General features: G+C 38.4%; 1 protein-coding gene across 1 annotated transcript in view; it reads right to left on the reverse strand.

The window, feature by feature from the left end:
- Positions 1-21732, reverse strand: part of LOC126355407 (solute carrier family 22 member 13-like) — an 88312-nt gene that overhangs the window by 594 nt on the left and 65986 nt on the right. Inside the window, exons 3-4 of the mRNA XM_050005711.1 lie at positions 19960-20174; positions 19596-19783 (exon numbers count right to left, since the gene is read on the reverse strand). Of these exons, the coding sequence (XP_049861668.1) occupies positions 19596-19783; positions 19960-20174 (403 nt within the window). The remainder of the gene's footprint in view (positions 1-19595; positions 19784-19959; positions 20175-21732) is intronic.

Raw genomic sequence — 21732 nt, forward strand, 5'->3', positions numbered from 1 at the left:
GAGACAAACTTAATTTGTAGAAGAGCGTTGATATGTAGAAAAATGACACCATCATACATTTCCGCGAGAGGTGACACATGACGACTAAGGATATCTGCGGACGTACCGTAGAAATCTCTAAGTCACTACTAGCCTCGACCTGATGTCATCAGGAGTCCGCGACATTTCTGCGCAATTCGCAGAGATAACTCAGCATTTGACGTTTTTCACGTTCCTTAGATACTTTGTCAGGCCGCATAACAGCACTACACACTACCTATACTATTGCGATCTGGTGGCCATTCTACCTACCACAGAAAATTTTAACTCGGATCTTTCACGTCCCCGCCGATGATGTGCACGTCTACGAAGTCACATTGACATCCAATAATATGATCTGGATGTTTCACGTTGTTTTGTCAGACAAGTGTACTTGTATTAAATATGTTTTAAAAAATTGTACTCGGCGATACTACTTGTATAAATGAAAAGGCTCCCAAATGTAGTTCATTAAAATAGAGGTCATAATGGTAAATGAACTCGACGTACGTCAAACGGACCAGTAAATTATATGGTGGCTGTCGTTTGTTATCGACAATTACAGAGAGTTTTATCAATGCAATAAAAATATGTAGTTTTTCATTTATAGGATTTTTATAAGCGATCGTCATTCGTCATCATTGTTCACCAGGGATAGTAAATTACCTTCAGATAAAGTGGTTTCTTAATATCACTCAGTTTCTAAACAAATTGCATATATTATAATGTAAAGAAACATTTAGGTCTTCTAGATAGTGTTTAAAGAACGAACAGGACGTAGAATTCCGTATCTCAAAAATTTAGCCAACGACTCCACAAAGTTTTGAAAGAATGAGAATGACTCTCTAGTGGTTTGCGGTCCGCTCAAAAATTACCACCATATTCTGCACTGGATCTAGCACCAATAAATCTACTATTTTTTAATTCAGACACTGTCCGAATCAGTTCCTTTATTACCGACTTCCGGTCTGAGTCTGTGCTGCAGATCATCGTCAGGTCTAGTTGGAACAGCAAAAAGGGGCTACGAAAATAAAAATTACAAAAGTGTGACATTACAAATATTCGCATAAGAAACTGCACAGTTAACAACAAAATATTTTGAGAACCCACTCGTACCTGGGGCTGCAAAATTCAGTTTGTCAGCTAACATAAGGCACAAAGGTTATGGATGTGGTAAAAAAGACTATTGTATGGTTAGATGTGTTCATGTTATAGGCTGCAAAATTTAGGTATAGCCATGTGACATGTTCATAAGTCATAAGCTACAATATAAAACCAGCGTCAAAGAGGTTCTTCCATCATAAAGGGAACTAAAATAAATAATGAAATCAACAGCTAAAAGACATGATCATCAATAGCAGGTTGCGGTATGTACATCACGTCACACAATAAAAAATAAAAACCGATGTAAAAGACAACCTCAAAGCAAAGTGTGCATAGTATATTTTCGTTCTCAACTGTATAGTTTAAAAAACATTTCAAAGTTAGCCTACTTATCTGATCAGCACAGTTTGAGTCTTCCACCTATTAAAATACAACTTTTCCCTCTGAACGCTGGCGTCACGAAATTGCGTCATATCATTGTGACCAAGTGTAAGGTTAACTGTTTTCTAGCGCTAGGGCCGGTAGATGTAGATTCTACACGGAGCTACCAACGCTTTTGACATGTGCTGCCATGTCCTGATTGTTTTGGGTACTTCTGGAACGACATAATTTTTGACTATTTGTTCCAACAAGAAATTTATTCAGGCATTAAGCGATTAATATTGGCCTTCATATTAGTGAACGAGAATTCAGATAAATCGAGGACCATTACTGTACGCTAAAAATTGGAAAAGGGGCAAGGAGTTACAAAAATACTATAGCTTCTTGAAAATACTACAAATTACGAAACCGTTTAACGATGATAGTGTGAGAAATAAGTGTGTCCGCTAGAGTGCGATACCTACCATAGCAGGCTGAGTGATGAGCGACATTGGTACAGTATTATTGGTTACATGCATGTCACTGGCTGCAATCTGTGCGTACTACCTTACACCCCAACCAGACAACAAAATAAACAAATTCATATTTGAGGACTGAGGAGAGACACCAGGCACTTCGTATCATATGTAGGAAGGCATAATAAACACTGAAGTAGGCTTCATGGGAAAATTCATTCCACTCATTAAGATTCTTGTCGGCTTGTTTTCTTTTACCAGTATAAATTTAAAGTTCCACAAGACGTCTTAGATATGCATAGCGGTTAGTGCCCAACCAGCCCCAGATCATAGAATGTATTCAAATCAATATATCGACCATATGAGACGAACTCCACTTAGGTAAAGGAACAAGGCATGATAACGAATGCAAAATAAAATGATGAAGTAATAGTAATCCCAACAGGAAAAGAACTATTTCGTTCAAGAACACCACCAAAGTAGAAGAGTTAAAGGAACAAAGAAGATACAATTCAAACCCATGAAAATCAAACCACTGCAACTCCAATTGAAACAAAACCAAATCGAAATAAATAAGTCACTTGTAGAACAATCTAAATCAAATCGCAAGTAAACACAACACATTGTTATGAAGACAAAAACAGATCTCTCTTCAAGTATATAGTCAAAAGGGGTCAAAATCGGACCTCCCTAACACTACACATCGATGAAGTTAGATACGACCTTCAAAAATGGCCGAAAATGATAAATTTATTTTTGGTGAAGATAAAAATTGAAAGACAATAAATAAGATTTCTTAGATAATAAATACAATGTCAAATACTGTTAATGAAGAAGCAGTGAGAGTATGAATGAAAGTGAACTTAGAAATAGTCAAACCAATATGTATCCTAATTTTAACAACATGTCACTTCACAGACTACAACAATCTGGAAAGCCAACAACATAAGTGGTTATAGTTCTCAAGATCAGAACCAATTAATTTCAAGACTGACTTCTATAACACACCACATGATTCCAGATATCTACATGATATGACACCTACACAACCAAACCGTTTTGCAAAACCTACAAAAACCGAGGCTATAAAAAAATTTAGCAGAGTGCTCGTATTAAACATATAATCAAGTCTGGTATTAAACCATACCCACTTACTGAACTACCTTTTTATAAAGATGAAAATACTTTAATCAGTCCTATATCATGAGGCAAGCTTAATGTTGTTGAGAAGGAACAATCCCTAAAAAGTAGGCTCAAAACTTGGTTATTTGAACAACAACAAATAACACATTCTGACGATCCTGCCACAGCATTTTTAAAACCACCATCCAAAGCCTTGAATAAGAAAATTGAGAGTGCTCTTCACAAACAAAATGCACTTAAAGTTAATGTTGTACTAACACGTGATTATAAGAAAGGAAGAGTAATACAAGAGTTTAACTTTGAGACTAAAAACGAAAGTATCTCAAAATCAACAAACCTAACCAGATATATGGCGCAAGTTAGAAAACATTAACTTAGAGAGATGAGTGAGTTTTAAGGAAGACATTCTGGCTGGTCTCTCCACAAAATTAAAACACTTGAATTAAGACTTAATACATATATACGCCTTATGCAGGAAATTCTTACTTTGATCTTGCAAAACTTATTAAATCGAGAAAAGCTACACTTAACATAAAAAATAATGATAATAAGTGTTTCTTATATTGTTTAAAAGTTTATTTACATCCAGCACCTAGCAATGACCATAATACTGATCGAGTTTCTATGTATATTAATTTGAAGGATGATATTGATGACGCATTTAAAGATATACAATTCCCTGTCACACTTAAAGATATCCCCAAAACTGAAAGACGAACTGGATTACAAATAAATGTGTTTGGATATGATGCAAAAGGAATAATTTATCCTCTCTATCCAAATAAAGCAAGAAAAACGTCTGATAAATCTGTCGATCTTTTATTAGCAACTAAAGGACTGCAGAGACACTTCCACTTCATTTGAAACCATTCTCATCTAATTTCTGCTCTAGTAAGTAAACACAAAGAAAAGAAGTACATTTGTAGAGGTTGTATGCTACACTTTTAACAACGAAACAAAATATAACAATCACATCCAAGACCGTTGTGCTAATGATGCTGTGAAAATACTAATTCAAGAAGAGGCTGCAAAAATTTACTTTAAGAACATTCAAAATATAATGCGGCTACCATATGTGATTTATGCTGACTTTGAATGTCTGAACTGTAAAATTGATCTTAACAATCACAATCCTACCAAACAAACAAGAAAATGTCAAAAACATGAACCATGTAGTTTCGCTTACTGTGTTATCAAAAATGAAACATTAACCGAATTTAAACAGTACAGAGGTCCAGAAGCATCAAAGAAGTTTATTGAAGACCTAACAGAAGAGGCCAAGAAGATTCACCAAGTATATAAAAATGTTGTACCTCTAGAAATGACTGAAGAATATGAAGCCTTATTCAATAGTTCAGAATCATGTTTCTACTGTAATTGAGAATATACAACTGAAAATTTTAAGACTAGACACCAAGATCATCTTACCAGCCAGTTTATAGCACCAGCATGTAATAATTGTAACCTTAAACTACCAACATTTGTTCCTGTGTTTATGCATAATCTTGGTGGCTATGATTCTCATTTGTATATCAGAGAATTAGACTTCACAAATGAAGAAATAGTTCTTATTCCAAACAAAGAAGAAAAATACATATCTTTTACTAAGCATTTTAAAGAAGGCATTAAGTTAAGATTGTTGACTCGTTTAGATTTAAGTCATAATGTCTTGTCTCTTTAGCTAATAATCTTAATTAAGAGCAAATGCCTCACACAAGAAAATACTTTAACGAAGATTCACTAAAACTTGTAAGTCGAAAGCGAGTATACCCTTACGATTTTATGGATTCATGAGACAAGTTTAAAGAAACACAACTTCCATCTATAGAAGCCTTTTACAACAGCCTTGAACAATCAGATATAACGGTCAAAGATAGTAAACATATAAACAGATTTGGAAACATTTTGATATGAGTAAAATTGGTGACTACCATGATTTGTATTTAAAAACATATGTGTTATTACTAGCTGATGTGTTTGAATGCTTGAGAACTACATGCATGAATGCTTATGATTTACATGTGGCGTGGTATTACACAAGTCATGGGTTGGCTTGGGATGCTATGTTAAAAATGACACGAATAAACATATACATGGTATCTGATTATGATATGATCCTAATGATTGAAAAAGGTGTAAGAGGAGGAATTTCCCAGTGCTGTCAATGATAAGCAAACAATAAATATATGAAAAACTATAATCCAAATAAAGAAAGTAGTTACCTTACCTATCTTGATGAAAACATCTTATATGTATGGGCTATGAGTCAATATTTGCCTTACAAAGACTTTACATGGCTAACTAAGCAACAGATAAAAGATCTTGATATTGAAAACATACCGAAGAACAGTAAAACTGGCTACATACTGGAAGTTGATTTAGGATACCCTAAAGAACCTCATGATCAACACAAAGACATCCCATTAGCTTTAGAAAACATGTGTCCTCCAGATTCTAATCAACCTAAACTCCTAGGAACACTACACCACAAATAAAAGTATGTTATTCACTACAGAAATCTCCGAAATGTCTACAGCTAGGATTAAAGTTGAAGAAAATACATAGAGTAATTCAGTTTAAACAGTCTGCTTGGTTAAAGAAATATATAGATTTAAATACAAAAGTGAGAACCAAGGCAACCAATGATTTCTAAAAGGACTTTTATAAATTTATGAACAACAGCGTATTTGGAGAAACTCTGGAAATTACTAGAAAGCGAGTTGACATACGAATTGTGGCTGATGCCCATTCAAGAGCCTAAATGAACGTCCACTAAACGAAACACTATTTATTAAAAAGACCGAACTACTCAAATCTACAGTTGGAGCTAAGGTCGTTGTTTACATAGACGACTACAAGGTAATTTTACCTGATCGTTACAAGGAAGCATTTCATAAAAAACAGACAAGTAATTAGCGGTGGTAAAGAACAATTATATCAATTTAAGTGATAGTAGAAGTTTTCACAAGATTGAATTTACAGGAAGATCAAATGAAAAACAATCAGAACCAGAAATTAGCGACAGTGAGTAACTGCTTTTTAGTTTTAAATCTTAGTTTCACATCTGCTTTTATGGTATTAACCATTAAAGCCCAAGGTTAACAGTGTTCATGTAAAACCTAACCTTTGATAACTGTCTTTCAAGCAAAGCCTTGAGTTGTTTTTGTAATAAGATGTTTTTGTGTTTAAGCCTTCCCATTTCTGTTTGCGTTTTGAGTTTGCATATTGTTATGTTTTTCAGTTTTGGTTGTGATCTAAGCTGGTCTCGTTCATTTACTAATTTTTGAAGGTCAAAGCCATACTTGTCATTTAATTCTTCATAATATTCTATTGTCCTTTTGAGTTGTTTGTTATTAAGCACAATTAGCTCTTTGAAGATTCTATAATCAATCTTTGCACCTAATGTGTCAATGTGTTTAGAGATGGAACTCTCTGTGTTTGTTACACACAGTGGATCGATATAAGAAAAACATTCAAGAGTTAATACTGCCTTCTTGATACCGCCATACCTTTTAATGTGGTCTTTTGTTCTTTCTTCTAAGTCTTTCGCTTTACCATATTTACACACAATGCAGTTATCATCAGTAACATCATTAATGTGAAACTCTTTGTGAAGGTCTTTAATGGCACCTAATGAAAACAAATTATCACGAGAAATAGAAGTAGTTGCTTTAAAACAGCTGTAATATGCGCTGGGGTAGCTTCTTTTGATGTTAGTTGTTTGTTATCTCCTTCTAATTGTTTAATTCTATTTGTTAGTTGGTATTGACCTGTCTTTCTTATTGATGGTAAAATTCCCTTGTTAACCCAATCTTGAAAATTTTCTGCTTCTTTCATGTTAGACTTCATAACTAAGGAATATAAACCAGGTTCATTGATAAAAACTGTGTGTGGTTGTCCTTTAAAGGGAGGTCTAATCTTCTCCTCCCTTTTGTTTGTTCATTTAACGGGGGGGTTAATCGCTCCTCCCTTAGTTGTTTGAATGTTTTTTTGATATTTAAGTTTGAAATAATATCTAATTGCCTTATGTGTATTTTTACATTCTAGAATCTCTGGTACATCCTTACCTTTACATCATATCTTAACATCGCTATCTTCGACAGTAGTAATAAAACTAACAGATCTTGTTTTAAATGTAAAAACATCATTCTGTAAATCAATCAAATTATCCATTTATTATATAATGAATTAAGATAATTTATTTGTGCTTTTATGGTATTAACCATCAAAGCTGTTTAAACAAGAACGCTTGAAATATTAATCCAAGAGTTATGAGAACTATCGCAACCTAAAGATGTAACAAACACTTTGTCACCTTTCTTTTTCAACATCTTCCGAACCGACCAAACATCTGGATATTTTATCTTAAGAAATTCAGGTTCATAAAACAAACCTTCAACATGTTGTCCGATTAAATCCATTACCCTGTAAGTTGGTGGGTTTAATGGTATGGCTTCGTAAATCTCAGATTACTGCTATTTATCAAAGTCCATCTGGTGAAGATGTTCGCTTTATAAACAACATGGTGTACATGATAACGATTCCAGACTTACGCCTTGTTAGTGGTTATCCAAAAACCTTGCCTGATGTCGGAATTCAACCGAATACCAAAATAATTGGGGTTGTAAATATGTACACAGGGAGAACTTTTGTCTTCTATGGTGATGTTTACTATCTTGAACTGAATTACTGTAACCCTATAGTTAAAATATACAGGTTTCTTAGAGACTTCCCAGACATACTGACAAACATTTATTCCGTATTTAGGTATGTTTATAGGCTACTGCATTTCTTTAAAAATGGCAAAGTATTCCTTTTTAACGAGTTTACAATCACATTGGTTAATGTTGAAAAATTATTATTTCTCAACATTTGGAATAGAATCCAAGAAATAACCTGAACCAGTCGCACAAGTTGTTAATAATTTTAAAACTGTTCTCTCTCAGCTTGAATCTTTCGTCTAATGCTTCTTTTCTCATTATATGTTAGTCCAATTGAAAGATGAGTGCTTTATGGTTATATAACCATCAAGTTGCAATAACCTGGTTTACACTAATTAATTAGGGAACAAGAAACCAGAAGCAGAAAAGTTTCAAGATTGCATTACATTTACATTTTTTCGCGTTACATTTATGTATTGTTTACGTTTTTCACATTGCATTTATGTAACGTTCACGTTGTGTTTATGTTTTATTATTTTGTGTTATAAATGATTAATAAAATGAAGAGTCCTAATGATGTAAATGAAGCACAAGAAGCAATTAAAATAAGAGAATATTTAAGGAATAGGTTTAGAGGATTTACAAACAAAAGAGTTGACGAATATGACAAATACAAAAAACAGGAACAACCTGTGACTGATGCAAGTGGTAACCTTGGTGAATGACTTGAAAGCAAACCAGATAAAGCTCTTGAGAATAAAAATAAAGACCTTATTCCATTTCAGTTTAATACAAGTGAAGATTTGGGAATTAATAGAACATTAAACGAATCAGAAGTAGATAATATGCTTTGTGATTATGATGAAGAAACTAAAAAAAGTGAAATGATATACATAGCAAGTCAAATGGCTTATGATTATCAACAAGATGATGAATCAGAAGGACTAGCAACTCCAAAACTGAAACCAAAACGAACTTTTAAAGGATCGCATTTACTGGGACATCTGAACAACTGCAATGACTAAATTTTTGGTTTGGAATCAATTGGCACTGAAAAATATGTTGGTGATGAACCTGTAAAATTTGACACATCAACTATTGGAGGAAGACACTACGATTATTTAATTGTACAAAGAAAAGAATATCAAGTCACTGACAGATTAATGAATCTTCTTACCCAGAAGTATATTACTTTCAATGATCTTGATGATAAATTTGATGAAAAAGATTTACAAAATTACAAAGAAATCTTACTTGAATCAAATGCATTTTTTGTAGTGGGAAGCCTAGATGGAGTAGAGGGGCAAAATACAAATCAATAATTAAGCACATTCTTGGAAAACACTGTAGAAACGATAGTAGCTCAGAATCTAGTTTTGAAACTAGTACTCCAAGACAGAAAAGAGGTAAAGGTTTTGTTAAAGAATATAATGAGCTGCCAATCGAATACATTTGGATGAACGATGTTAGAGACTTAATTTATCATGTGGCTGTTATTGATGGTGGAGAGAGAGCAGGAAACAATAATTTTCGAAATGAGAAAGCTGCAACAATGAAAAAGTTAACATTGAAGATTAACAATTTTGTGATTAATAGCTCTAAAGCTATATCACACGTTATAAAATTCTTAAACATGTTACCATCATCCTTCTGGGAAAATAAGAAATATGGCAAAGGAATAGTTAATTGGGCTTTGAATAGTCTTAAAATGCCTGAGCTTCACATTCCTGGTTATAACTACTGTGGTCCATTTACAAAGCTGGAAGAACGATTAAAAAGTGGAGATTAAGGAATTAATATGTGAGATGAAGCTTGTAAAGAACACGATATAGCTTATCATGAGAATAAAGATTTAAATAAGAGACATGAGGCAGATAAAGTCCTACAAGATAAAGTGTTGGCTAATGTTTTTAGTAAAGATTTTTGTTTGGAATGAAAAGTTAGCATCGGCTGGTATCACTGGTGTTATGCACACAAAAAGGAAAAGGGGCTGGGGCTTGTAAATAATTGTTTATTAAGTTTAGTTTACGATGTTTTTATGGGTGTATCCATAAAAGCCGGTTTTAAATAGAGGCGCTACAACATTGCTGTGTAATCATAGGAGGAAACGATAGCTGTCGCCCTTGGTGTGCTTTTTGTGCTGTGTGTGATGCAACCATCTAGTTAGCCTCGTTGTCTCGCACAGAAGCACGGTGCTGATTCATACATTGAAACGGGAAGCTGAGACATGTACTATCTTTGAGCTTCCGTTAACAGATGGCACTCACGTTTGTTCCATTTAATTACTAGGGGACTCTGTTTCACTTTAAACACAAATTAGGTATTTTTAAATGTTGTTTCTTTATTCATACTAACATTTACATCTGTTTTAGATTTAGTCTCTCCAAATGAAATATAATAATGTGAAGGAAATTATATATTTACGTCCGGAATAAGCTGATGAATGTTGAGCTTTTAGGATGTACTTTATCACTGAATACCAACTATATATACAAACTGCAAAGGACTGCTTAAGCTCCCAGTTGCCCCAGGCTGGGAGTTTCGCCTGGCCAAGCCAAGCAATGGGGATCGTCGTTCATTGAGACACTGCTGTCTGGAGCTCTGCCCCCTCAATTAAAGGCGACAGGTGACAGATGCAGAAGGGCAGCTACTATCTAGTCGCTGGAAGACGACCTGGTAATGAAACTTAGAATACGAGAAGACTTCCAAATACCCCGTAGGGTAGAGATGAGATAAAGAGAAGCTGAAAAAATCCCTCTGGGGTTTTCTTCCAACGCGCCTAAGGTTTTTGCCGTTTTTGAGAATGATTTTCTGATTTTATTTCTTTTTATTTCATTTTTGTGCTCTGAACTTGTTCATTTCGTTTTAACCCAGCCATTTGACAAGTTTGAATTGTTTATCGTTGTTCTTTTTAAAGGAAGCCATGTTTCACTGCTCCCTGGTTAAAAAGGGAACCATGTTTCCTCGCATATGGTTTATCTGCTTCTTTCATATTAGCTTTATAACTATAGAATACAAGCCAGGATCATTGATAAAGATAGCGTGTAGACTCTTTGAGCCAGAAGAGAGTCTACAGTGTAGATTCTTAAATTCTTCAAATGTTTTCCGATTTTTTGCTCTTTGTCGTTTGTTTATTTGAAGAGGGTAGCGAATTGCTACCCTTTGTTGATTGTTTATTTGAAGAGTGGAACAATTTTTTCTCCTTTATTTGTGTATATGTTTTTTGGTATTTAGGTTTAATGTGATCTCTAATCTGTACATCGCCATCTTAAACAACAATAATGAATCGTTCATTTTTCGATTTTGTTGGCGTGGTTTAATTCATTAATTAGTTTAAAATTAGAGAATATAAACCAACTGGTTAATAAAAATAGTTCTGCTTTCGTTAAAATTATACATGTCGTTTTTGACTGGATAGACCCTCAGTTTTGACTGGGCAAACCAGGTGTTTCACTGGGTCTCACTTGTTCATGAGTTTTATTATTTCCTATGTCTACATATTTGCTAATTGCTTAACCTGTGTCTGTTTATTCAAGTATATCAGTCACATATTTACCATGAAATGTGCAAGTGTCTTCATTTTAATATGGTTGTATTGTCGTTGATTAGATATGTGTAGTTACATTGACGTCCGCACAAGTAGCTGAGTGGTCAGCGCGACAGACTGTCAATCCAAAGGGCCCGGGTTCGATTCCCGGCTGGGTAGGAGATTTTCTCCACTCAGGGACTGGGTGTTGTGTTGTCCTAATCATCATCATTTCATCCCCACCGACGAGCAAGTCGCCGAAGTGGCGTCAAATCGAAAGACTTGCACCAGGCGAATGGACTACCCGACGGGAGGTCCTCGTCACACGACATTTCATTTCAGTTATATTGATTCGACTATATTTCATTGTTTCTTTTATTTATTCATCCTGATTTTTATTATATTTATTCGACTTTATTTCATTGTTGTGGACTTTAGTAACTGTAAATGTACAAACGTTATTGGTCATGGTTCACTGGGTTCGTTCTTTCTCGTTATAGATAAGGGTCTTCGTTTGCTGTTTTGTTTCTTAATAAAAATATGGGTAACGGCCAACTGTTTTGATGTGTTTACTCTTAGATCTACATTTTATTTTAGTTTTTGTCTTCATATCAATGTGTTGTATTTACTTGCGATTTGATTTAGATTTTTCTATAAGTGACTTATTTATTTCGATTTGGTTTTGTTTCAATTGGAGTTGCAGTGCTTTGATTTTAATGCGTTTATATTGTATCTTCTTTGTTCCTTTAATTCTTCTACTTTGGTGGTGTTCTTGAAAGAAATAGTTCTTCTCCTGTTGTGATTACTATTACTTCTTCATTTTATTTTGTATTCATTATCATGCCCTTGTTCCTTTAGCTAAGCAGTGTTGGTCTCATAGGGTCGATAAATGGATTCGAATAGATTCTATGATCTGGGGCCGGTTGGGCAGAAACCCCAATACATATCTACTGATGTCAACATACAGCTCTTTGCTTGCACTAACCAAAACCTCAAAGTTACTGTCTATATTAGTGATTTCATGTTTGTGCATTAATAAATGAGCACATAGGTCAGTTTTACTTTGAGTAAGCATATATTCATTAGAGCCATTTTAAAAGTTCATCCCGCCTGTCCAATGCAGTTCTTTTGACTGTCATCAGACGTGACCTTATAAATAGGGCAGTGTAAGAATTTATTCTTTCCTTGTGAAATGTTTTGTCTAACCCTTAATCTCAAAGAATTTTCAGTTATAAAGGCAACTTGTATGTAGTGATTTTTCTATTTTATTAGAAGTTGTGCCATTTTAAGTCAAGCTGACTAAGTAACAGTTCATCCTTATTAATTTTTTAGGTTCATGTTGTGAACGCTTTAATTTATTGAGTGTACGCATAACCATAGACCTGCCATACCCATTTGCTACCACAATCTGCTTCAGTACCTCGATCTCCATATCTATCGCGTCAAGAGCCGAAAGCAGTCGTATTAACTAACAAAACGTAGAGTGAAAATGGGCTCTGTTTTACCGCATAGAATGACACAATATTCTGGGATTACAGTGACAGTGCATGTAAGTTTTCTAAGATGAGGAATTTGGTGATTCGATTACCTTTGAAATAGTTCAGAAAGCTTGTACCTGTGGTCTGGGGGTAGCGTCTTTGATTCATAATGAAAACGTCATAGGTACTGGGTTCGATCCCCGCCACTGCTTAAATTTTGACAAATAATCAGCGATGGCGGCCGAAGACTTCCGGCATAAGAAGTCAGCCTCATTCTGCCAATGGCCTTGTCAAAGAGGGCGGAGGAGCGGATAGAGGTTCAGGGAACTCTCTTGTCCTAGGGGTGTAAAATTGCCCTAAAGACGGAAGAATCAATAATGATCAACAACATGGGGATGCAGAAGGTAATGAAATCCACTGCATTCAAGACACGTAAGGTGTATCCACAGGAAATGTGGCCTGTAGATGAAGAAGTGTCATGATGATCTCTCCATTGGCAAAAGATTCCGGAATAGTCCCCCATTCGGATCTCCGGGAGGGGAGTGCCAAGGGGGAGGTTAACATGAGAAAAAGATTGAATAATCAACGAAAGGATAATTTTCTGCAAGTCGGGGCATGGAATGTCAGAAGCTTGAACGTGGTAGGGAAACTAGAAAATCTGAAAAGGGAAATGCAAAGGCTCAATCTAGATATAGTAGGGGTCAGTGAAGTGAAGAGGAATGAAGACAAAGATTTCTGGTCAGATGAGTATCGGGTAATATCAACAGCAGCAGAAAATGGTATAAGAGGTGTAGGATTCGTTATGAATAAGAAGGTAGGGCAGAGGCTGTGAACAGTTCAGTGACCGGGTTATTCTAATCAGAATCGACAGCAGACCAACGCCGACAACGATAGGTCAGGTATACATGCCGACGTTGCAAGCTGAAGATGAAGAGATAGAGAAAGTGTATGAGGATATTGAAAGGGTAATGCAGTATGTAAATGGGGACGAAAATCTAATAGTCATGGGTGACTGGAATGCAGTTGTAGGGGAAGGAGTAGAAGAAACGTTTACAGGAGAATATGGGCTTGGGACAGGGAACGAAAGAGGAGAAAGACTAACTGAGTTCTGTAACAAGTTTCAGCTAGTAATAGCGAAAACCCTGTTCAAGAATCACAAGAGGAGGAGGTATACTTAGAAAAGGCCAGGAGATACGGGAAGATTTCAATTAGATTTCATCATTGACAGACAGAGATTCCGAAATCAGATACTGGATTGTAAGGCGTACCCAGGAGCAGATATAGACTCAGATCACAATATAGTAATGATGAAGAGTAGGCTGAAGTTCAAGACATTAGTCAGGAAGAATCAACACGCTAAGAAGTGGGATACGGAAGTTCTAAGAAATGACGAGATACGTTTGAAGTTCTGTAGCGCTATAGATACAGCAATAAGGAATAGCACAGTAGGCAACACAGTTGAAGAGGAATGGACGTCTCTAAAAAGGGCCATCACAGAAGTTGGGAAGGAAAACATAGGTGCAAAGAAGGTAGCTGCGAAGAAACCATGGGTAACAGAAGAAATACTTCAGCTGATTGATGAAAGAAGGAAGTACAAACATGTTCCGGGAAAATCAGGAATACAGATATACAAGTCGCTGAGGAATGAAATAAATAGGAAGTGCAGGGAAGCTAAGACGAAATGGCTGCAGGAAAAATGTGAAGACATCGAAAAAGATATGATTGCCGGAAGGACAGACTCAGCATACAGGAAAGTCAAAACAACCTTTGGTGACATTAAAAGCAACGGTGGTAACATTAAGAGTGCAACGGGAATTCCACTGTTAAATGCAGAGGAGAGAGCAGATAGGTGGAAAGAATACATTGAAAGCCTCTATGAGGGTGAAGATTTGACTGATGTGATAGAAAAAGAAACAGGAGTCGATTTAGAAGAGATAGGGGATCCAGTAGTAGAATCGGAATTTAAAAGAGCTTTGGAGGACTTACGGTCAAATAAGGCAGAAGGGATAGATAACATTCGATCAGAATTTCTAAAATCATTATGGGAAGTGGCAACAAGACGACTGTTCACGTTGTTGTGTAGAATATATGAGTCTGGCGACATACCATCTGACTTTCGGAAAAGCATCATCCACACAATTCCGAAGACGGCAAGAGCTGACAAGTGCGAGAATTATCGCACAATCAGCTTAACAGCTCATGCATCGAAGCTGCTTACAAGAATAATATACAGAAGAATGGAAAAGAAAATTGAGAATGCGCTAGGTGACGACCAGTTTGGCTTTAGGAAAAGTAAAGGCACGAGAGAGGCAATTCTGACGTTACGGCGAATAATGGAAGCAAGGCTGAAGAAAAATCAAGACACGTTCATAGGATTTGTCGACCTGGAAAAAGCGTTCGACAATATAAAAGGGTGCAAGCTGTTCGAGATTCTGAAAAAAGTAGGGGTAAGCTATACGGAGAGACGGGTCATATACAATATGTACAACAACCAAGAGGGAATAATAAGAGTGGACGATCAAGAACGAAGTGCTCGTATTAAGAAGGGTGTAAGACAAGGCTGTAGCCTTTCGCCCCTACTCTTCAGTCTGTACATCGAGGAAGCAATGATGGAAATAAAAGAAAGGTTCAGGAGTGGAATTAAAATACAAGGTGAAAGGATATCAATGATACGATTCGCTGATGACATTACTATCCTGAGTGAAAGTGAAGAATGATCTGCTGAACGGAATGAACAGTCTAATGAGTACACAGTATGGTTTGAGAGTAAATCGGAGAAAGACGAAGGTAATGAGAAGTAGTAGAAATGAGAACAGGGAGAAACTTAACATCAGGATTGATGGTCACGAAGTCAATGAAGTTAAGGAATTCTGCTACCTAGGCAGTAAAATAACCAATGACGGACGGAGCAAGGAGGACATCAAAAGCAGACTCGCTGTGGAAGAAAAGGCATTTCTGGCCAAGAGAAGTCTACAAATATCAAATACCGGCCTTAATTTGAGGAAGAAATTTCTGAGGATGTACGTCTGGCGTACAGCATTGTATGGTAGTGAAACATGGACTGTGGGAAAACCGGAACAGAAGAGAATCGAAGCATTTGAGATGTGGTGCTATGGACGAATGTTGAAAATTAGGTGGACTGATAAGGTAAGGAATGAGGAGGTTCTACGCAGAATTGGAGAGGAAAGGAATATGTGGAAAACACTGATAAGGAGAAGGGACAGGATGATAGGACATCTGCTAAGACATGAGGGAATGACTTCCATGGTACTAGAGGAAGCTGTAGAGGGCAAAAACTGTAGAGGGAGACAGAGATTGGAATACGTCAAGCAAATAATTGAGGACGTAGGTTGCAAGTGCTACTCTGAGATGAGGAGGTTAGCACAGGAAAGGAATTCGTGGCGGGCCGCATCAAACCAGTCAGTAGACTGTTGACCAAAAAAAAAAAAAAAACAAAAAGAAGTCAAGATAATGACTTCTCTATTACTAGAGTCAACTGTTTATTCGAATGCATGGTACACATTTTGTCATTCACCTGCTTAAATTCTTCCCCATTCTCATGGAATAAAATTATAGCATCATTGACTTCCAAATAATGGACGTTTTCGGAATTCTTTAGCTATCTTTTTTGTTTTTGCTTGAAGTGTTTTGTCAACAACTGGATTGTTCTAGCTACCTTCTCAATCAAGTTTAAAAAAATGACTGAGAGTCATGTATACATTCCCCAATACATTTAACGTTATAGAAAAGCTACGAAATAGTTGATCAAATTAAAAATATAGATATATCTCATGATACAGTACTCACTCAGCTTGATGTTAAGAATTTGATACTAATTTACTGATGAAAGAAACTTCTTATAATTGAAAATAACTTATTCAAATCTAATAAAGCCAGTTTAGGTGAAATTTCAGAACTAGTTAAGTTTCTGGAGTTCACACTATCTACCAGTTTCTTCATGTTTAACAACAGAATATTACAGCAGGTTTAGCGAGTGGCTATGGGTAACAGTCTGCCTGGTACTGTTGAAGAAATCTTTCTCAACGACTTGGAAATTAACTTCTTACAAAAATATCCAGTAGTTAAAAGTCGAGTCTTTCACCGCAAGAGGGATGTCAGTGACTGTATAATTTTGTTCCATGGGAAGGAGTAAAATCAGACAGGTGGTTGAGAAGATGTGTACCATAGACCCGAAATGTAGTTTACATTATAAGTGGAAAACAATAATATCCTGGATTGTCTTGGCTTAACCATTTCAAAAGCTAACTGTAAATACAAATTCGGCATCTTTCGAAAACCCACATGCACTGAGACTATAATCTCTGCTGCATCATGTCATCCTAACAGGTGTAAGAAAGCAATTTTCATTCATTGTTGAGTACGATGATACGTCTACCTTGGACAAAGGAAGATATGACAAGCAGATCGTGATCTTGAAGTAGATTTTGGTAGCAAATGGGTATGGTAATTCTACAGTTCGCACAAACACAATAAACTTAAGTGTCAGCGACATGCACCTAAATTAAGGAAGAAGTGCCATTTTATAAGAATGGCTTATCGTGGAATGGCTTAAAAAAATCTAAAGGTCTCTACGTAAAGCTAACGTGCAATTTGTCTTTGCAACTGAAAGTTCGTTGGGATGTAGGGTTTCGTCAGCAGATTTCACAAGGAAAGAATGAGTACTTATACACTCCTGGAAATGGAAAAAAGAACACATTGACACCGGTGTGTCAGACCCACCATACTTGCTCCGGACACTGCGAGAGGGCTGTACAAGCAATGATCACACGCACAGCACAGCGGACACACCAGGAACCGCGGTGTTGGCCGTCGAATGGCGCTAGCTGCGCAGCATTTGTGCACCGCCGCCGTCAGTGTCAACCAGTTTTCCGTGGCATACGGAGCTCCATGGCATCTTTAACACTGGTAGCATGCCGCGACAGCGTGGACGTGAACCGTATGTGCAGTTGACGGACTTTGAGCTAGGGCCTATAGTGAGCATGCGGGAGGCCGGGTGGACGTACCGCCGAATTGCTCAACACGTGGGGCGTGAGGTCTCCACAGTACATCGATGTTGTCGCCAGTGGTCGGCGGAAGGTGCACGTGCCCGTCGACCTGGGACCGGACCGCAGCGACGCACGGATGCACGCCAAGACCGTAGGATCCTACGCAGTGCCGTAGGGGACCGCACCGCCACTTCCCAGCAAATTAGGGACACTGTTGCTCCTGGGTATCGGCGAGCACAATTCGCAACCGTCTCCATGAAGCTGGGCTACGGTCCCGCACACCGTTAGGCCGTCTTCCGCTCACGCCCCAACATCGTGCAGCCCGCCTCCAGTGGTGTCGCGACAGGCGTGAATGGAGGGACGAATGGAGACGTGTCGTCTTCAGCGATGAGAGTCGCTTCTGCCTTGGTGCCAATGATGGTCGTACGCGTGTTTGGCGCCGTGCAGGTGAGCGCCACAATCAGGACTGCATACGACCGAGGCACACAGGGACAACACCCGGCATCATGGTATGGGGAGGGATCTCCTACACTGGCCGTACACCTCTGGTAATCGTCGAGGGGACACTGAATAGTGCACGGTACATCCAAACCGTCATCGAACCCATCGTTCTACGATTCCTAGACCGGCAAGGGAACTTGCTGTTCCAACAGGACAATGCACGTCCGCATGTATCCCGTGCCACCCAACGTGCTCTAGAAGGTGTAAGTCAACTACCCTGGCCAGCAAGATCTCCGGATCTGTCCCCCATTGAGCATGTTTGGAACTGGATGAAGTGTCGTCTCACGCGGTCTGCACGTCCAGCACGAACGCTGGTCCAACTGAGGCGCCAGGTGGAAATGGCATGGCAAGCCGTTCCACAGGACTACATCCAGCATCTCTACGATCGTCTCCATGGGAGAATAGCAGCCTGCATTGCTGCGAAAGGTGGATATACACTGTACTAGTGCCGACATTGTGCATGCGCTGTTGCCTGTGTCTATGTGCCTGTGGTTCTGTCAGTGTGATCATGTGATGTATCTGACCCCAGGAATGTGTCAATAAAGTTTCCCCTTCCTGGGACAATGAATTCACGGTGTTCTTATTTCAATTTCCAGGAGTGTTTTTCAGTGTTTATAAGAAAACGTGTGATGAGGTTAAAAAAGAACTGAACTGGCCAGACGGTACGAACATTTGAAACGTGCTTCAGTACCATCTCCTCACGTTAGGTGGGTGGTGGTGGTTGGTGTTTAACGTCCCGTCGACAACGAGGTCATTAGAGACGGAGCGAAAGCTCGAGTTAGGGAAGGATTGGGAAGGAAATCGGCCGTGCCCTTTCAAAGGAACCATCCCGACATGTGCCTGAAACGATTTAGGGAAATCACGGAAAACCTAAATCAGGATGGCCGGAGACGGGATTGAACCGTCGTCCTCCCGAATGCGAGTCCAGTGTGCTAACCACTGCGCCACCTCGCTCAGTCTCACGATAAGTAAAACTGCATTAAGTAAGCATTTATCAGCGCACAAGCATGAAATCACTAGTACTGACAACGTTATGGAGATTTTGCTTAGGACAAACGAAGGGCTGTACCTTGACGTCTTGAGGAACTTTAAATTTATATTGCCAAAAGAAAAAACTTTACAAGAATCTTAAAGAACAGAATGAATTTTCATGTAGCACAGATCTAGTACGAGAATGATAGGTCTAGTTTTACACTGGGAGGTACCCTAATAATTCAAACGGATGTCATTCACATCACTATGTTTGCAACAGAGGACACTGCATGAGCGTGGATATGTGCAGCTGTCATTATTTTTAAGTAATAAATCGTACAGGTACGTACCAAGTGAGCGAGATGAGGTGCAGCAGTCAGAGTGCATTGAACGAAGACGTACTCAGTTGCGATTCCTATTTGTCGTATACTCGTTGGATGTAATTCCAAGCTCTGCAGGTTTGAGAGTGAATACGAACACTCGCAGCAAAACAGTAGCATCAGCGAAAATGTAGTTATGATCCACTGGGTTGAATGTCCTGTAAGAGAGTCACTTCCTTGAAACAACAAAACACTAAATCTGTATAAATTACAGACTGCCGAAATCGCTTGTGAAGTACAGTGTAACAATATTGAACGTTTCCTTTCCCCTGAAAATATTTCTAAATTAGTTTCTAGTAGGAAATGTGCAAGAAAGGATTAAACAAAGAGCTACCTGTGGTTAAGAACACGAGAATGATGCAGAAGAAACCAGTAGACATTAGCACCAGACATTGTGTTACCCGTCTCCCGAACTTGTTTCCGACAACGTGACCCGCGTACAATGCTACCAGTTGCAGTGATCCTTTTCCTATGAATGCAACAAATGGATTCACTCCGAAATTACTGTTGCTGAAAAGTAGGGTGAAAACAGTAAACGCAGCAGCTGACCTGTATAACGAAAATATGAAAACTTGTTACCCTAATTATCTTTTGAAATTATTCTCGTCAAATATGACACTTTTAATATATAAGTCGGTTACAGTATTATTGCACCTGGGCGTGAGGCAGCTTCGGTTGCCTTAAGTGCGTAATCTGAGTTGATAGTATAAGCACAACTTACATAAAAACATTGACAATTCTATTCGTTTAGCTTAAACACAACTAGGTTTGCTTACTGTGATGTAACCATGTGTTTGCTGTAACGGCCAAGTGCAATAATATCGTGGTTGAACAGCACACGTTTCTCATCTCTGTATGTGTGAACATTTGGTTAACACTAATAAGAACGCCAAACTGCAGGGCCAGACTCCCGATTGGAAATGAAGGAAAATACACTACTGGCCATTAAAATTGCTACACCACGAAGATGACGTGCTACAGACTCGAAATTTAACCAACAGGAAGAAGATGCTGTGATATGCAAATGATTAGCTTTTCAGAGCATTCACACAAGGCTGGCGCCGTTGGCGACACCTACAACGCGCTGACTTGAGGAAAGTTTCCAACCGATTTTTCATACACAAACAGCAGTTTACCGGCGTTGCCTGGTGAAACGTTGTTGTGATGTCTCGTGTAAGGAGGAGAAATGGGTAGTATCGCGTTTCCGACTTTGATAAAGGTCGGATTGTATCATATCGCGACTGCGGTTTATCGTATCGCGAAATTGCTGCTCGCGTTGGTCGAGATCCAATGACTGTAAGCAGAATATGGAATCGGTGGTTTCAGGAGGGTAATACGAAACGCCGTGCTGGATCCCAACGGCTTCGTATCACTAGCAGTCGAGATGACAGGCATCTCATCCGCATGGTTGTAACGGATCGTGCAGCCACGTCTCGATCCCTGAGTCAACAGATGGGGACGTATGCAAGACAACAACCATCTGCACAAACAGTTCGACGATGTTTGCAGCAGCATAGACTATCAGCTCTGAGGTCATGGCTGCAGTTACCCTTGACGCTGCACCACAGACAGGACCGACTGCCATGGTGTACTCAACGACGAACCTGGGTGCACGAATGGCAAAACGTCATTTTTTCGGATGAATCCAGGTTCTGTTTACAGCATCATGATGGTCGCATCCGTGTTTGACGACATCGCGGTGAACGCACGTTGGAAGCGTGTATTCGTCATCACCATACTGGCGTATCACTCGGCGTGATGGTATGGGGTGCCATTGGTCACACATCTCGGTTACCTATTGTTCGCATTGACGGAACTTTGAACTTTGAACAGTGGACGTTACATTTCAGATGTCTTACGACTCGTGGCTCTACCCTTCATTCCATCCTTGCGAAACCCTACATTTCAGCAGAATAATGCATGACCGCATGTTTTAGGTCATGTACGGGCCTTTCTGGATACAGAAAATGTTCGACTGCTGCCCTGGCCAGCACATTCTCCAGATCTCTCACCAATTTAAAACGTCTGGTCAATGGTGGCCGAGCAACTGTCTCTTCACAATACGCCAGTCACTACTCTTGATGAACTGTGGTATCGTGTTGAAGCT

This window comes from Schistocerca gregaria, chromosome 3 (genome assembly GCF_023897955.1).
Source record: "Schistocerca gregaria isolate iqSchGreg1 chromosome 3, iqSchGreg1.2, whole genome shotgun sequence".
Taxonomy (NCBI): domain Eukaryota; kingdom Metazoa; phylum Arthropoda; class Insecta; order Orthoptera; family Acrididae; genus Schistocerca; species Schistocerca gregaria.